The 19,702-nt window shown below is 40.7% G+C and overlaps 1 protein-coding gene across 1 annotated transcript in view; it reads left to right on the forward strand.

The window, feature by feature from the left end:
• LOC141171785 (uncharacterized) overlaps positions 1–19,702 on the forward strand; it is a 68,013-nt gene that overhangs the window by 13,464 nt on the left and 34,847 nt on the right. Inside the window, exons 3-9 of the mRNA XM_073655426.1 lie at positions 690–816; positions 1,374–1,481; positions 2,934–3,011; positions 4,583–4,675; positions 7,809–7,892; positions 8,701–8,775; positions 11,589–12,212. Of these exons, the coding sequence (XP_073511527.1) occupies positions 690–816; positions 1,374–1,481; positions 2,934–3,011; positions 4,583–4,675; positions 7,809–7,892; positions 8,701–8,775; positions 11,589–12,212 (1,189 nt within the window). The remainder of the gene's footprint in view (positions 1–689; positions 817–1,373; positions 1,482–2,933; positions 3,012–4,582; positions 4,676–7,808; positions 7,893–8,700; positions 8,776–11,588; positions 12,213–19,702) is intronic.

A 19,702-nucleotide genomic window follows, 5' to 3' on the forward strand; every position in this document is an offset into this window, starting at 1 on the left:
GTGGACCGGAGGAGTCAAGCCTACTAGAGGGAGAAGAGACGCAGGGTCTGTGGAGCCGAGCACGTGAGGTGCCGTGTTATGAACTAGGGGCTCAGCGGGTAAAACCGGAGACCGCCCGCTACCGCCAGAAGACGGAGCATTGTTTGGATGGGGAAGCCTGAAGAAAGCAACACTGGCATCAGCTGGCAACTGCCTTGTGGAGGATAAGAGTCAGCTAAGTGTAAAAACTGTGGATTACAACCGGTTCAACTCAGTTCACAGTTTAACTAGATGTAGCAGTCAGTTATAGACTTTTACCTGCTACTTCCCTTGTTTTTCCCCATATTTTCCCCTGTTACTCCCTGCGTGGAGATTGACCCTGTTATCATAAACCTCCCCTGTTTATTAAACCTGTATTGGCTGTATGTTTCTGTGTCACTGCATCTAAAGTACCCGTGTTACACACACATCCCTTGGAGACAAGTAATATTATATTAGAAACAGGCTCATGAGCAGATACTCAGCTGCCGGACCTCCGCGATTCACCACCATGTGTGTTCGCTGCCAGTCTCCACACTTCAGCTTCTGTCGGGGGTGTCACTTGATGGCTGAACGAAATGATTGGCTGCAGCCTTGACATTCTGTGCTCTGGCTCAGAAAGACTGTCACCACTGCAGCCAATCGATTGTATAACTTTCTTTTGTTCCCAGGTCCCTATTATATTCTGTGATGTTGCGGCCTCGTTTACGGAGGAGCAGTGGCTACGTCTGGAGCACTGGCAGAGAGACCTCTACAAAAACGTCATGCGGGAGATACATGAAGCCTTGGTTACATTAGGTGAGGCTCTTACGCAGGGACCCATAGAGGTAATGCCCCCCCGGACCTCCAACATTTAGGGGCCATCACCACCCAAATAGGACAAGTCACAGCAGGCACTGACTGCGAGCCACTGCTGCGCCAGTATGGACAGTGTCTGAGCACTATATGGGGGTATTACCTCTGCTCTATATGAAGGAGTTTTTATTACTTTTTGCAATCTTGTAGAATTGCTAATTTTTTTTAGCTTTTACATATAAAATATCGTTTTCAGCCACTTATATCAGCCATACATATCTGAGCAAATCTGTCAGCCGGACAGGCTCTCTTTAGGGTATGTAGTGTAATAGCCTATCATATTTTAAAGGGACCCTCCGGTCTTTACAGCTTGCCCGTAATGCGGCTCCATCTGTAATTAAGATGAAATGACTTAAAATTAACAATTCCCCTTGTTCACAATAGCGTAAAATCACCTCCATGTACTCCCCAGTTTTTACTCCTCAGATGTAGGGAAACTATAACCCCCAGCATGACTTGACGGCTGCAGGCTGTGATATATGTGCGTGTTATCTCCATAGGATATGCCATCACTAATCCAGAGGTTTTATTTAACATTAAGAAGCAGGATGAGTCGTGTATACGCATTGACTGCAGTTCTGGAGAAAGGAAAGAGATCCCCGTTGGGGGTAAGATAACATTATATTAAAGAGGTATTCCCAAACTATGAATTTATTCTATATCCTTAGACCCCCAGCAATGTATAGCTTACTGATCACTAGGGGCCCATCCACTGGGACCCCCAGCAATGTCAGGGTATAGCTTACTGATCACTAGCGGCCCATCCACTAGGACCCCCAACAATGTCAGGGTATAGCTTACTGATCACTAGAGGCCCATCCACTAGGACCCCCAGCAACGTCAGGGTGTAGATTACTGATCACTAGGGGCCCATCCACTGGGACCCCCAGCAGTGTGGGGGGGATAGCTTACTGATAACTAGTGGCCCATCCACTGGGACACCCAGCAATTTCAGGGTATAGCTTACTGATCACTGGGGGCTCATCCACTGGGACCACCAGCAATGTCAGGGTATAGCTTACTGATCACTAGGGGCCCATCCACTAGGACCGCCAGCAATGTCAGGGTATAGCTTACTGATCACTAGGGGCCCATCCACTGGGACCCCCAGCAATGTCAGGGTATAGCTTACTGATCACTAGGAGTCCATCTACTGGGACCCCCAGCAGTGCCCAGAACGGGGCTCTGGAACCCGGGAACCAGGCTGCTCCAGAGCCATGTTCTCAGAATCACTAGGGGTCTCAGCAGTCGGACCCCCAGCAACTAATTTTTTTATAGCCTATCCATTGGATAGGGGCTAACTCCATATTTTGGAAATAACATAACATTTCTGGGGTCTTGTCTTGATTAATCTGTACATACATATATTTATGTTCCAGCTATCAGTGTCCTGTGCAATTGGACACAGTTTTTTTTTTGTTCTTAGGCAAAATTGTGAGTGGGCCCACTACATGGATGAAAAGCCCCCACACACGAGTGGTCTCAGGAGGCTTTACTGTCAACACACACCGGACTCATGGCAGCGCTCACCTTTTCTTCTCCGGACAATCATTCTTCCTGAAACAGTTTGAAGGGGGCTTCATCAGAGAGAATACCTTTCCCCCAGTCCTCTGCAGTCCATTCCCTGTACTATCAGCAAAGTTATTTTCTCTGATGAAGCCCCCGTCAGACTGGGACATCTAGAGGAATGATCCTGACCAGTTAAAAAAAGGTGAGTGCTGCCATGAGTCCTGTGTCTGCTGACAGTAAACCATCCTGAGACCATTCACTGTGGGGGCTTTGCATCCAAGGGAGTGGTCTTCCCAGGCCGAAGCTGTTGTAGCTGTAAAGGGGGAACCGACTCCATATTAATGCCTATGGATTTAGAATAGGATGATCCTATAGGTGTAATGTGTAGGTGTTACAATACTTTTGTCCATGTAGCTTACAAAACATTTCTGACACAAAATGGTTGCATAGTTGGACATAATTATGGGTCTGTTTGTCATAATTTATATTACAGCAAAAATATATAAATAACACATTAATATATTAGAGGGTTTTGATTTTTAATTCTTTAGATCATCCCGATATTTTAATAAGGATCGAGGCTGAAGACAACGGGGATCAAGATGAAGTTTACGTAGAGCCGCTGAATAGTGAGTTCTGGTTGCAGTTTTTTAGCCTTTTCATGGCTCCATACAATTAACAGTTTGCTGTAGATGAAAATATAACTGAATGTGTATTTTTATATGTACATATACATATATACAGGTGCATCTCACTAAATTAGAATATCATCGAAAAGTTAATTTATTTCAGTTCTTCAATACAAAAAGTGAAACTCATATACTATATAGAGTCATTACAAACAGAGTGATCTATTTCAAGTGTTTATGTCTGCTTATGTTGATGATTATGGCTTACAACCGTTGAAAACACAAAAGTCATTATCTCAGTAAATTAGAATAATTAACAAAAAACATCTGCAAAGGCTTCCTAAGCATTTAACAAGGTCCCTTAGTCTGTTTCAGTAGGCTCCACAACCATGGGGAAGACTGCTGACTTGACAGATGTCCAGAAGGCAGTCACTGACACACTCCACAAGGTCCCAGAGTTCCAATTTTCATTTGTAAATCAAGGTCCCAGAGTCTGGAGGAAGAGTGGAGAGGCCACAATCCAAGCTGCTTGAGGTCTAGTGTGAAGTTTCCACAATCAGTGATGGTTTGGGCAGCCATGTCATCTGCTGGTGTAGGTCCACTGTGTTTTATCAATACCAAAGTCAGCGCAGCCGTCTACCAGGAAATTTTAGACCACTTCATGCTTCCCTCTGCCGACAAGCTTTTTGGAGATGGAAATGTCATTCTCCGGCAGGACTTGGCACCTGTCCACACTGCCAAAAGTACCAATACCTGGTTTACACACAACAGTATCACTGTGCTTGATTGGCCAGCAAACTCGCCTGACCTTCTCTATGGGGTATTGTCAAGAGGAAGATGAGAGACACCAGACCCAACAATGCCGACGAGCTGAAGGCTGCTATCAAAGCAACCTGGGCTTCCATAACACCTCAGCAGTGCCACAGGCTGATCACCTCCATGCCACGCCGCATTGATGCAGTAATTGATGCAAAAGGAGCCCCGACCAAGTATTGAGGGCATTTACTGAACATACATTGCAGTAGGCCAATGTTTCGGATTTTAAAAACATTTTTCAAGCTGTTGTTATAAAGTATTCTAATTTACTGAGATAATGACTTTTGTGTTTTCATTGGCTGTAAGCCATAATTATCAACATTAACAGAAATAAACACTTGAAATAGATCACTCTGTTTGTAATGACTCTATATAATATAGGAGTTTCACTTTTTGTATTGAAGAACTGAAAGAAATTAGCTTTTTGATGATATTCTAATTAAGTGAGATTCACCTGTATATACAGTCATGGCCTGAAAGTGTCGGCACCCTTGAAATTGTTCCAGAAAATGAAGTATTTTTTCCCAGAATATTATTGCAATTACACATGTTTTGTTATACACATGTTTATTTCATTTGTGTGTATTGGAACAACAAAAAAAAACAGAGAAAAAAAAGGTAAATTGGACATAATTTCACACAAAAGCCCAAATATGGGCCGGACAGTGCCTATAATGTCTGGAAAGTGTTATAGAATTGATGGCGCTATATAAGTGAGTAAAATAAATAAATACATAGTTTTTTTTTCTCTACAGCAAGACCTGGTATCACAACGGTTGTAGTAAATGCAACGACACATCAGGATCTGCATGGCGATGTCTATTCTGAATCTCAGCAGAGCACACTGGGTAGGTGACCACAGGAATGGTAATGTTACCATTGTCCCGCAATTTCTGTGTAGAACGCAGAGTTCCGGGAACAAGGGGAGGTAAGCACCGGTATTTTCCTCCTCTCCGGCGTCCCGCGTTGTCTGTGAGGGCTCCCGGAAGTTGTCATGGTGACCCGATGTCGTCATGATGACATCTGGGTCACAAGACAGCAGGAAGTTAGGTAGATCGTGCTCAGTGCACTGTCTAACTAACGTGAGTGCGCAGGGTTGCAGCCTGCATAGCATAGAGATGCTGCGTCATCATTTCTATGCTATGCAAGCGATCTGGGTTAAAAAAATGAAAGTCCCATAGTACGACAAAGTGTAAAAGTTAAATAAGTGTCAGAAAGTGGAAAAAAAAACTAATTTTTTTTTTTTTAAATAATCCCCCCCAAAAAATATATATTGTACCCATAAATAAATATTATTCTGAAAAAAACAAAACAATAAAAGTACACATATTTGGTATTGCCGTGTCTGGAACGACCTGACCTATAACACTGTCCCACTAGTTAACCCCATTAGTGAACATGGTAAAAAAAAAAAAAATGAAGCAAAAAACTATGCTTTATCTTCATACCGCCAAACAAAAGATAGAATAAAACGCGATCAAAAAGACGAATGTAAATAAAAAGGGTACCGCTGAAAATGTCATCTTGTCCCGCAAAAAACAAGCCGACATACAGCTCCATCACCCGAAAAATAAAAAAGTTATAGGTCTCAGAATAAAGAGATACAAATAAAATTTATTTTTTCTATAAAATAGCTTTTATTGTGTAAAAGCGCCAAAACATAAAAAACTTATAAATGTGGTACCGCTGTAAATGTACTGACCCGAAGAATAAAGCTACCTTATCAATTTTACCACACGCGGAACAGAATAAAAAAAAAACAGAAAAACAATTCCTGAATTGTTGGTTTTTGTTTATAAATCGGAATCGGAATAGAAAGCGATCAAAAACTGTCACGTGCCTGAAAATGGTACCAATGAAAACGTCAACTCGTCCCGCAAAAACCAAGCTGTCACATGACTCCGTCAGCCAAAATCTGGAAAAATTATAGCTCTCAAAATATGGCAATGCAAAAACTAGTCTTTGCAAAAAAAAGCTTCTTTTAGTGTGTGACAGCTGTCAATCATAAACACCCGATATGAATCTGGTATCGCTGTAATCGCACCGACCCGAAGAATAAAGTCGTCTAATCACTTATACCGCACGAGGAACGGCGTAAAAAATAAACTCTCGGGTTAGGGCTAGGGTTAAGGTTGTGCTAGAGTTAGAGATAGGGTTGTGCTAGGGTTAGGGTTGTTCTAGGTTTAGGGTTGTGTTAGGGTTAGGGTTGGGATTTTTTCAAAAGTAAAGAAAAAAAAATGATGACGATATGGCGGCTAGTGTTGAGCGCAAGTGCTCGCTACTTGAGTTTGAATCGGGTACTCGGGTATGCACTGAGTATCGTGGGTGCTCGAGTGACATGCTCGAGTCTCCGCCCCATATGCTCTGCAGCCAAAAAAACCTTGCGGAGATTGTCTGCCATGCACGAGCGATCCCCGCATGTTTTTTTTGGGTGTCTAATAACCGTGAAACGTGCGGGGCAGGGACTCGAGCATGTCACTTGAACACACGCGATACTTGTTGCATACCCGAGTACCTGATGCAAACTCAAGTAGCGAGCACTTGCGCTCAAGACTAATGACAACTTATTCAATATGATGACCTAATGTTATCAAATTCTGTGTCATACCTCTGGGTTCAAAATGTTCACTATACCACTTGATAAAATCCTTGAGGGGTCTAGTTTCCAAAATGGGGTCACTTGTGGGGGTTTTCAACTATTTAGACACATCAGGGGCTCTCTAAACACGACATGGCGTCCGCTCTTGATTCCAGCCAGTTTTGCGTTCAAAAAGTCACACAGTGCTCCTTCCCTTCTGAACTCTGCCGTGCGCCCAAACACTGTATTTTTCCCCACATTTGGTGTATCGGCAAACTCAGGAGAAAGTGCACAACAGTTTTTAGGTTCCATTTTATCCTCTTACCGTTGTAAAAATAAAAAAATTCGGGCTAAAACATAATTTTTGTGGAAAAAGTTAGATTTTTTTATTTTCACGGCTCCATGTTATAAACTTCTGTGAAGCACCTGGGGGTTCAAGGTGCTCACCACACTTCTAGATAAGTTCCCCGAGGGTTCTAGTTTCCAAAATGATGTCACTTGTGGGGGGTTTCCACTGTTTAGGCACATCAGGGGCTCTCCAAACGCAACATGGCGTCCGCAAATTATTCAAGCAAATTTTACATTCAAAAAGTCAAATGGCGCTCCTTCCCTTCCGAGCCCTGCCGTGCGCCCAAACAGTGGTTTTCCCCCACATATTGGGTATTGGTGTTCTCAGGAGAAATTGCACAACACATTTTGGGGTCCATTTTTTCCTGTTACCCTTGCAAAAATAAAAAAATTGGGGTTCAAAGTAACATTTTTGTGAAAAAAGTTAAATGTTCATTTTTTTCTTCCACATTCCAAAAATTCCTGTGAAGCACCTGAAGGGTTAATAAACTTCTTGAATGTGGTTTTGAACACCTTGAGGGGTGCAGTTTTTAGAATGGTGTCACTTTTGGGCATTTTCTGTCATAAAGGCCCCTCAAAGTGACTTCAAATGGGATGTGGTCCCTAAAAAAATGGTTTTGCAAATTGTATTGGAAAAATGAGAAATCGCTGGTCAAGTTTTAACCCTTATAACTTCCTAATAAAAAAAAATGTTGGTTCCAAAATTGTGCTGATGTAAAGTAGACATGTGGGAAATGTTATTTATTAACTATTTTGTGTGACATATCTCTGATTTAAGGGCATAAAAATTAAAAGTTTGAAAATTGCGAAATTTTCACCAAAAGAAGAAGAAATCGAAGAAATTTTACCACTATCATGAAGTACAATATGTCACGAAAAACAGTCTCAGAATCAGGGGGATCCGTTGAAGCGTTCCAGAGTAATTACCTCATAAAGTGACAGTGGTCAGAATTGTAAAAATTGGCCCAATCATTAACGTGCAAACCACTCTCGGGAGCAAAGGGTTTAAAAGTGAATCGTGTTTTGTGCTCATTAGGCATTTCCTTATGTTACAGATCATGGACCTGCACTTGTACAGAGGGTGCCTATGTATGAGGAATATTACAATGAAAGAGATTCCGATGACTGTTGCAGCCCAAGTAAGTTTTCAGCTCCCTCAGGCGGCATCTCATTCTCTCTAGAGCCCTGACCAGTAAATACGCTTAGTTATGCAGTGTTATAAGAACGCTGGACGACTGCATCTCTTTAAGGTTTTTATTCCGGGATTTTAAAAATGTTGCCTAGGACCACCGGAGGGACGGTGCTGGAGCAGTGGGGGATCCTACCCGGTAGTAGATATTTCTTCTTAGAACATTTCTTGCTCTTAAACTACTTTTCTTAAATCCGGGTCACCTTCATTCAACACCAGAAACACATATCCCAGGAACAAGCTTGTTCTAGTCACAATCAGAAAGCCCTAATGGTGTGGATGTGACATATTGCTGTCCATTGCTATGATTAGTTGACTAATCAGGCACCCATGGGGTGTAGACTTTTAGCTGGTTGTCCCTTCATGACAACCCTGAAAATCGTCTGTAATCACCAGGGAAAGTTTTTGGCAGCGATATATTTGTTGTATTACACAATACATATACAGTACAAAAAAATGGCCGACTGAGTAATATATGGCGGTGCCTGGTTCACTCCAGCAGCTCCGTGCTGATCCATACAGTGCTGGGATCTGCCCTATCTCAGCCATGTCTCTTAATTTTGCATTTGGAAAGTGGTTCTCCCATCAGTACCAAGAGACGTATAACTTTATTTACGTTGAACAGGACTTTGCAAGCGTGCGGTGAAAAACTGCCCAACCTTTGTAGCAATGGTCCAGATACTACTAGATGGTACATTCATTTTCTGTATACTTATTTGATATTCTCTTAGAAGGTAATGAATCCACTTTGGTTTCAGTCTCTATCAGGATTAAAGAAGAAGAAGATGATGTTCCCTATGAAGAAGACGAGTTAATAAATAATTACAGTACAGGTAAGTACCTTGCATTTAAAGGGATTGATTCATGAAGACGACCGCTGACTATATGCCATATTTCCCGCTCAGAACTCTGCTTTTGGCCTCCTTCACCCATTCGTAGTTCCAGTACGTGTGGTGTCCGTTTATTTCTCGGATCCCACACATACCCACTATAACCTATGGTGCTATGCACATGTCTATGTTTTTATGAATCGTGTGTCCGTGCAAAACACACGGAGAAATGTCCTTTTTTTTTCCAGCAGGACGAATGACAAGGGCCAATACAAGTCTATGGGTTCGTAAAAAACACGTACAGCACACTTATGGCATCAATGTCCATAGTTAACATTGCAAAGTTTAGGAGAAGCTTTGTCATTTATTTGTTTCTTTATCCATATCGGCAAAACACCACACTGATGGTTTTAACGGACACACAGATGACATACTGATGAAACACTGATGACACCGGTACCGTTTTTTCACGTACGTGTTTTATATGGATGTGTGAAGGATACCTTATCACCTAAGATCAGCTGCCACATCGAGGATCTTCAGGTCTGATCGACCATTTTAGGGGAAGTATGTGACCAGAAACGGCTTTCTCCAGCAAGAACTTATTGGCGGGGTTTAGAGAAACTGGGTTGGTCATTTAAAGCGGTTCTCTATTCTTAGACATTTTGGGCATATCAACAAAATATATCATAGTTTGAGTAAGGGGTTAATGTCTTCAGACCTGCCAAATCTCACAGTTAAGCTATATTCACATGACTATAAAGCCTACAAAAATGTGGAGCAATCAGCCATAATAGTAAAATTAGAAATTCTTTATTTAATTAAATAGACATACACATAATAATATTAAAAACCAATAAAAGGTGAATATACAATCAAAAATGTGCACTCGCACACTGGCAACCAAAGGTATAAAATATAAACTAAGCTACCTCATAGCTCCCATAAATTCCCTAGTGTAATCAAAGATGTATAAAATATTCTCCTATAGACCTATGCCCAGCACTCAGGTGAATGACAGACTGCTACAACATAGAATAGTGGAACATTTGGACACAATGCATGTGTGTGATACGCAGACTAGGTGGTTTAACCCTGAAAAATGGATCCATACAATGGTGAACTGATCCCAGTAATAACATGTTACTGCATGACTTAACACATGTGTTGAAAAACTAATATATAATCAGCACCATAGTTGATTGCAAACAGGGAAAAAAACTAGCACACTGTAGAACAGGGGGGTCAACCATATATATTATATTGTACATTAGGTCCTCAGGAGATAGAAAATGAACTCAAATCAAATCAAATGAACTGAAATCAAATATGAAATAAATGGGAAGGCATACCAGGATGGGGGTGCACCAAGAACTACCCCTGACGCGCGTTTCGCATCAGCTTCCTGAGTGCTGGGCATAGGTCTATAGGAGAATATTTTATACATCTTTGATTACTCTAGGGAATTTATGGGAGCTATGAAGTAGCTACTTAGTTTATATTCTATACCTTTGGTTGCCAGTGTGCGAGTGCACATTTCTGCTTGTATATTCACCTTTTATTGGTTTTTAATATTCTTATGTGTATGTCTGTTTAAATAAATAAAGAATTTCTACTTTTACTATTGTGGCTGATTGCTCCATATTTTTGTAGGATTTATATGTAATTTTGGAGTGCCTCTCATTGACCCTGTTGATTGGTTGTCTATTGACATGACTATATTTTCAGTCCGAATGCTGTCCACGAAAGCAAATGATGAATGTTATCCATTGGGGCTGTCCAGATGACGTTTTTCTTTTTAACACGGACCAAATCTGCATGTAAAAAGATATCGCCGCATGTACTAATCTTTTCATTATTTTAGATGAGACTAACCTATTTTAGTCAATAAGTGTGTAAAAAAAAATCGCATCAACCGCATAGCATCCAATTTTCATGGGACACATTGCGATTCTTTAACATAGGAAATTGTATTTTTTTCTTGTAAATTTTAATAACTTCTGATGTATAAAAACGGGTGCCATACGGGTAACAATACAGATGAAAAATCATCCTTTTCTCCTCCTGGATGAAAATGGTACAATTTTTTTTTATACACTTGTGTGACGTTGGCTGTATGGTGTGGTAGTTCCCAGCAGAACAATGAAACAAAGAATTGTTGAGGGTGGACACAGGGAATGTTTTTAACTTATTATGCAGCTATGAATTATGCTATTTACTATCACGTATGAAACACCTAAATTAATGCACAGAATGTCTATATTCATGAAGGGTATAAAATATACAAACACTCCAGCAAAGCCTTGGAGATTGTCGGAAATCACACACCTATATTTCTTCTATTCTCACCGGTCGTAATATGAATCTGAGAAACTTCTAAATTGGAGTGGTTTCTACTATAACAATCATAAATGTCCACTGGTTTCTTCTACACCCGCTCTGTGAGATGGCTAATGGTGGCCTTATCCAGTCGGAGACTGTACGAAGAGGTGGACGTCTCTCTCCATTCAAATCTATGGGGATGAAAAGCAAATGACCGAGCTTGATTCAGCCTTCAGGCAAATCGACAGTATAAATATGTTCAACCAGACAAAGATCTTGAAATGGAAAAATGAAACGCTCCTTTTATACTGTCTGATTGGTCTTTCTTGACGTACACTGACGTACACTTACTTTCGTAGCAGTTACTGTGACCAAATAGCTTTAGAAACTTTTCGAATGACCTAGATATGCCCTTGAATTAAAGTCTTATTACATCATGTTATGATATTTAGCTACTTATTACGAGTCTTCTTCTCTTTTGTCCATCTCGGCAGACTTTCACGGTCAGGACACAAGCGAACTGCAAAATGATGACTTTCTGGAATCTCCTATAAATAAATGTATTCTGGGTAAGTTTTCCAAACAAAGAGTGTATCCATGCTCAGAATGTGGCAAGAGTTTTCTCTGCAAATCAAGTCTTAGCCGACACCGGAAAATCCACCGGCAAGACCAATATGGCGGTCCGGATGACGACCAGTGCTTCCCGAGACTTAGCTACCTCGCACTGCACCAGAAGATTCACCAAAGCGAAAAGCAATATTCTTGTGACGAGATCCAAAGCGATTTCACAGACCAGACCTACCTGTATGAAGACAATGAAGACAATATTCCGCTCACTGGAGAGAGGCCATTTTCATGCGACTCTTGTCCAAAAAGTTTCCGAAATCGGTCCAGTCTGTATAAACATAAGAAAACTCACTTAGGTGTGAGACCGTTCAGATGTGACCATTGTCACAAAACCTTCAGCCATAACTATGGTCTTCTGCGTCACAAGCGAGCCCACACGGGAGAGAGACCCTTTGAGTGCAGTCTGTGTAGGAAACGATTTTATCGGAAGGACACTTTGGAAAAACATCAAGTAGTCCATGCCAAACAAAGGAGCTTCATGATAAAGGCCGGTTGGCTGGATTAAAGCATTATGACTGTATATGTATATATTTTTTTTTATTAAATATATGACAATTCTTTATATTGACTTTCGGGAACTGTAATACAATCCTGATTCTTTTAGGCTATGTGAATATAGAGTTTTTGGAGCAGGTCCACTCCAAGAAAAGCTTCAAAGATTCTTCCTGTTCATTTTTAATGTAAAACCGCTTTGCTGTTCATAAGTTCAGTGTTTTATGCATTTGTTTTTCTTCACTTCGGACTTTGAAAATGCTTGTTGCAAAAAAAAAAGTGCATGTCACTTTTTTGAAGCGGCTTCTGATAGAATCTGCCCCAAACTAGACATTGTCCAATCAAAAGGCTGCAAAAAAATGTTCCAGGAAGAAAACTTTTTTCAAAACTCTTTAAAAACTCTTCACAGGGTGTGATCACACATAGGTCCTGATTCATCATTGGACTCTTTGCGCATGATTTTTGTCTAGCTTTGTGTGTTTTGCACCTTTTTTTTCTTTGTACCCAATTGTATTTGCGACTTTTTTAAGTCTTTTTTTGTTTTCTGCTTTGGGTGGAGTTTAGTGATTCCAAATGTTTTCACCTGGATTTATCAATTTCAACTTTTTAAAAAGTTGTAAAATTTGGCGCCACTTCACTTCAGATCCCCCTGGTGTATTTTTGAGTGTGCCAGTATTTTGGCGAACCTTTTTGCACTATTTTGCAAAAGGTGCAACTCTTGGCACCAAAAAGGGCCTGAAATTTTTTGGAGCAGAAACTCATAAAACACAAGTTTTGGTTGGAGAGTTTCTGCTCTGAAAACTCAGCTTTGAGAACTCACCGTTAGTGTGAACGTAGCCTATCAGTCTTTAATCAGTATTTTACCACAGTAGTTGTAAGCCAAAACCAGGTAAGGAACAATCAGAGGAAAAGTATAATTGAAACTCGTCACCAATTCTGCTTTTTTGACCCACTCCTGGTTTTGGCTTACAAATACTGATGTAAAATACTGACCAAATACTGAACGTGTGACCATAGCCGTAAGCTCATTAACTACTATGCACTTCAGTCGGATATTTAATATTTTTATGTATATGTACTGGAAAGTGGAAAAATGTGCAGTATTTTAATGTTTGAATACATATTCCCTGTTTTCTTTATATGAGTATAGTGTGTTTGGTCTCACATAATGGTACAATACCTTCTAGGTTTAATTTATATGGTCTTCTTGTGACGTCTCCAGTTTTTATATTTACTTGACTGTATTTTTTTTTTTTTTGCATATCGCTATAATAATGGGGCTGGTCATTAAGTTTGGGATTTTATAACGTATAGAATAAATTTTCGCCATTTTGATTATTATTCCATCCTCCCATTTACTTACAACAGAGCAGATTCTACTGAGGATTTTGTTGGATAAGACTCCCTGACATCAGTGATTTTCCTACATTCTGTATTCCTACATTCTGTACGATGGCATATATAATAAAGGAAAAGTAAAATATCCTTGAATTTGATGACAGGTCCACATAAATGCCTGATGCAGGATGCATACATTCAGCTACATCACAAATGATCAGCCTTGCAAAACTTCAGCCTGATCAATGGAGTTATGATGGCCTGATCACCAACATTTATAAGTCTTCCCAGAATCAGAAAAAATGGGTCAACTTTTTTTTTTCCTGGAACCATATGGGAAAATTCACCCAAGACTGGATACCTGTTTTGTGACATTTGCAAACATTTGACAACTTTTTGCATATTTACGCTGGTTTTGGTGCTTTTGGTTTTTGCAAAGTCTGTAATGCAATATTTAAAAAAAATATATAAAAATTAGGAAAACTAAAACTGTAATGTACATTTATTAAAGCACTGAATTATTAATACAATTCCATAATCCTGTGTGTCATGAATGTTGTCGACTCTGTATATTTGTACAGAACATATTGGGGTAGGAAACTGCCTAAGGGCGGTTTCACACGTCCGGATATTTCTGGTACCGGATAAACCCGTATCTGAGATATCTGTTTCCGTGTGCACCTGTGTGGTATACGTGTGCCGCATCCGTGTGACACGTACTGGCGTTTGGGAATGAGTGTACAGTTAGCGCTGTTCCCAAGCACCGGGTGCTGAATGCTGCCCTCATCAAGGTCCATTGCTGGCGCTGTGATCAGCACCAGCAGGGACAGTGTTGGGAGTAGTAGTGTCTGCTCCCGCAGTGTCCATTTGTAAATATAAGAATAAAATAATAAGATCCTTATACTTACCTGTCCAGAGTGTAGGGATCGTACTCGGGTGCGATGTGAAGAAAACAGGAGGCATGTTCCTTTAAGTGTCCATAACGGTTTATTGACTTCATAAACCGTTCAAAAGCAAAATACAAAACAAACTGCCTTTAGTGCAGGCAAAAACAAAGTAAACAGACCATTTAGCCAAAGTCTCTGATTAGCCAACACTGTGGTCACACAGGCTGGCAAAGGTCCAGTATACGGCCCAGTCCGGAGACAACCACACGCAGGAGGCCTTCTCCCTCCAGACACACAGACCATGTGCCAAACAACAGCCTCCATTATTTAAGCTGTTAACCACACCCAAAGGTGAGGTACAGTACAGACCAAAAGTTTGGACACACCTTCTCATTTAAAGATTTTTCTGTATTTTCATGACTATGAAAATTGTACATTCACACTGAAGGCATCAAAACTATGAATTAACACATGTGGAATTATATACTTAACAAAAAAGTGTGAACCAACTGAAAATATGTCTTATATTCTAGGTTCTTCAAAGTAGTCACCTTTTGCTTTGATGACTGCTTTGCACACTCTTGGCATTCTCTTGATGAGCTTCTAGAGGTAGTCACAGGAAATGGTCTTCCAACAATCTTGAAGGAGTTCCCAGAGATGCTTAGCACTTGTTGGCCCTTTTGCCTTAACTCTGCGGTCCAGCTCTCCCCAAACCATCTCGATTGGGTTCAGGTCTGGTGACTGTGGAGGCCAGGTCATCTGGCGTAGCACCCCATCACTCTCCATCTTGGTCAAATAGCCCTTACACAGCCTGGAGGTGTGTTTGGGGTCATTGTCCTGTTGAAAAATAAATGATGGTCCAACTAAATGCAAACCGGATGGAATAGCGTGCCGCTGCAAGATGCTGTGGTAGCCATGCTGGTTCAGTATGCCTTTAATTTTGAATAAATCTCCAACAGTGTCACCAGCAAAGCACCCCCACACCATCACACCTCCTCCTCCATGCTTCACGGTGGGAACCAGGCATGTAGAGTCCATCCGTTCACCTTTTCTGCGCCGAACAAAGACAAAGTGGTTGGAACCAAAGATCTCAAATTTGGACTCATCAGACCAAAGCACAGATTTCCACTGATCTAATGTCCATTCCTTGTGTTCTTTAGACCAAACAAGTCTCTTCTGCTTGTTGCCTAACCTTTGCAGTGGTTTCCTAGCAGCTATTTTACCATGAAGGCCTGCTGCACAAAGTCTCCTCTTAACAGTTGTACAGATGTGTCTGCTGCTAGAACTCTGTGTGGCATTGACCTGGTCTCTAATCTAAGCTGCTGTTAACCTGCGATTTCTGAGGCTGGTGACTCAGATAAACTTATCCTCAGAAGCAGAGGTGACTCTTGGTCTTCTTTCCTAGGGCGGTCCTCATGTGAGCCAGTTTCTTTGTAGCACTTGATGGTTTTTGCAACTGCACTTGGGGACATTTTCAAAGTTTGCCCAATTTTTCGGACTGACTGACCTTCATTTCTTAAAGTAATGATGGGCACTCATTTTTCTTTACTTAGCTGCTATTTTCTTGCCATAATACAAATTCTAACAGTCTATTCAGTAGGACTATCAGCTGTGTATCCACCTGACTTCTGCGCAACACAACTGATGGTGCCAGCCCCATTTCTAAGGCAAGAAATCCCCCTTATTAAACCTAACAGGGCACACCTGTGAAGTGAAAACCATTTCCGGTGACTACATCTTGAAGCTCATCAAGAGAATGCCAAGAGTGTGCAAAACAGTCATCAAAGCAAAAGGTGGCTACTTTGAAGAACCAAGAATATAAGACATATTTTCAGTTGTTTCACACTTTTTTGTTAAGTATATAATTCCAATGTGTTAATTCATAGTTTTGATGCCTTCAGTGTGAATGTACAATTTTGAAAGTCATGAAAATACAGAAAAATCTTTAAATGAGAAGGTGTGTCCAAACTTTTGGTCTGTACTGTATGTGGGTAGCTAGACCCGCCCAACTCTCTAAACTACCTGTAACCCGGCTCCCTAGGTGCACCAAACAAACCTCTTAGTGCATGTGTGCACTAGAGAAACACTCCAGGTTACATCACAGAGAACAGCCATCTCTGTGACACATACCTCCCATCGACTATGCGGCCATTAGCCACCTTACAGGAGATATCCCCCGCTGTAATCCTCTGACTGCTGATGCCGAGGAGCCGGGGAGAATGAGCCGATCCAGTGAGCGGGGCCCTACACTGAGCTCAGGAGCGGTGACATGTCACTCAGTGAGCTCTGCTCAGTGCAGGGCTCGCTCGCTGGAGCGCCTCATTCTCCCCGGCACTAGCGGTCACATGGATTACATCGGGGGACATCTCCGGACAGGTGAGTATAAGGATTTTATTATTTTATTCTTATTTTTACACATGGACACTGCGGGAGCAGACTACTACTCTCAACATTGTCCCTTGCTCGTGCTGATCGTAGAGCGAGCAAGGGACAATGATGAGTGCAGCGTTCAGCATCTGGCGCTTGCGAACAGTGCTAACTGTACACTGATTCCCAGGCGTCGGTACGTGTCACACTGATGACACACGTGTGTGTTCAGCGTGAGACATTTTGCGGGCCATGCAGTGTGTAAAAAACTGACATGTCAGCGTGTTTTGCCCGTGGATACATTGTCAGTGCTCATAGCAAGTGAGCATTTTTGCTACACACAGGCGATCTTATGATTGCAGTTTCTAGTTTCCCATGGAGACTATTGAAGCATGTGTAGAGTAAAAAAAAAAGTTTTTAAAAAAAATATAAAAGTTCAAATCACCCCCCTTTTGCCCCATTCAAAATAATAAAAAAATAATCAAATATACACATATTTGGTATTGCCCACTTTCAGAATTGCCCGATCTATCAATATATAAAAATAATTAATCGAATCGTTAAACGGCATAATAAGAACCAAAATCAAAACGCCAAAATTATGTTTTTTTGGTTGCCGCAACATTGCAATAAAAAACAATAACGGGCGATCAAAACATCATATCTACCCCAAAATGGTATCGATAAAAATGTCAGTTCGGCGCTCAAAAAATAAGCCCTAACCCGGCTCCAGATCCCGAAAAATGAAAACGCTACGAGTCTCGGAAAACAGCGACTTTTTTTTTTTTTTATACAAACTTTGGATATTTTTTCCACCACTTAATAAAAAAGAACCTATACATGTTTGGTATCTACGAACTCGTAATGACCTGGAGAATCATAATGGCAGGTCAGTTTTAGCATTTAGGGAACATGGTAAAAAAAACAAACAAAAAGCATCTGTGGAATTGCACTTTTTTGGTATTTTAACCACACTTGGATTTTTTTTCCTGTTTTCCAGTAAATGATATGATAAAACCAATGGTGTTGTTCAAAAGTACAAATTGTCCAGTAAATAATAAGCCCTCACATGGCCATATTAACAAAAAAATAAAAAAGTTATGGCTCCGACAAGAAGGGGGAGCAAAAACAAAAGCACAAAAACGGAAAATGGCCCGGGTTTGAAGGGGTTAAGCATATTGGCAATGAGTGAGGATTATAGCCATAGTCTTCCATTGTGCAGTCTTTTTTTTTTGTTTTAGACCCCCCTTTACACTGTCTTTATCAACAGATATAATTTATTGTACTATAAACTAAGTCCATTAGTTGTGCAGGGAAAAATTGTTTCATCGACAGCATTACATTTTTTTTTTTTTTTTTTTGGCCGGCGACAATTAAAGTAAACCTGCCAGGAGATTCAGGAGCTGCAACATTCCAGAGAAAACAAACTTTAAAAAGCGACTGTGGACGATCCCTCTTTCCTAGGCTGACAGATCTCTCCCTATGGCTACGGCCCCACCATCGGTCAGTATTTTTCCTCAGTATTTGTAAGCCAAAACCATGATAAATACAGAAGTGGTGACGTGTTTCTATTATACTTTTCCTCTGATTGTTCCTCATCTGGTTTTGACTTACAAATACTAAGGAAAAATACTGACCAAATACTGATAGTGTGAACGTGGCCTATGTGTGTGTGTATAGAGTTAGACCAGTCAGTCTGAGGGCTCATACTCATATGCGAGGAAAACGGACGAGTACAATCCGATAAAACATCGGTTTGCACTCTGACCAATGTTAATCAGTGAGTGACATCTCGTCTGCGATTTTTTTCTCAGCTCAAATCAGACTGAGAAAAAAATAGCTGCATGCTGCGATTTGCCACGTATCTCGGACGAGACTCGCCAATGCAAGTCAATGGGTGCGTGAAAAAAATCGCACGGCACTCGGACCATGCAAGTGGCGTTCGATTTTCACGCACCGTCTCTTTAAAACCCGGCAATTTATCATCCGCGTACAGTTACTACATAGCGATACCCGACATTATAGAATAGAAAGTATAGATGTACATAAATAGAATAGTTAGATAGAAAGAAGTTAGTCACATATATAATTAGTACAGTGACTGATTTGGTTACTGCACTTGTCATTTATTGTAAAATTAAAGAATTAAAAAAAAAAATAAATTTGCGTGGGGTCCCCCATAATTTTATAGTCTAGCAGACGTTAAGCAGACAGCTGGGGCAGATGTTTGAAGCCTGGGAAGGGGGTAATACCCATGGTGCTTCCCAGGCTACTAATATCAGCCGCCAGCTGAATACTTAGCCTTTACTGGCTATTAAAATGGGGGATCCCCCAAAAAAATGACGTGGGGTCCCCTTATCTTAACCCCTTTACCCCCGAAGGCAGTTTGCACGTTAATGACCAGGCCAATTTTTACAATTCTGACCACTGTCACTTTATGAGGTAATAACTCTGGAACGCTTCAATGGATCTCACTGATTCTGAGGTTGTTTTTTCGTGACATATTGTACTTCATGATACTGGTAACATTTCTGCGATATCACTTGCGTTTATTTGTGGAAAAATCGGAAATTTGCCAAAAATGTTGAAAATTTCTCTATTTTCAAACTTTGAATTTCCATGCCCTTAAATCAGAGAGATATTTCACACAAAATAGTTAATAAATAACATTTCCCACATGTCTACTTTACATCAGTACAATTGTGGAACCAATTTTTTTTTTTTGTTAGGAAGTTATAAGGGTTAAAAGTTGACCATCGATTTCTCATTTTCGCAACAAAATTTACTAAATGTTTTTTTAGGGACCACATCACATTTGAAGTGACTTTGAGGGGTCTTTATGACAGAAAATACCCAAACGTGACACCATTATAAAGACTGCACCCCCCAAAGTGCTC

The sequence above is a fragment of the Phyllobates terribilis genome, unplaced genomic scaffold (genome assembly GCF_046119375.1).
Source record: "Phyllobates terribilis strain yellow unplaced genomic scaffold, ASM4611937v1 Scaffold_12__6_contigs__length_324123572, whole genome shotgun sequence".
In the NCBI taxonomy this organism is placed as follows: domain Eukaryota; kingdom Metazoa; phylum Chordata; class Amphibia; order Anura; family Dendrobatidae; genus Phyllobates; species Phyllobates terribilis.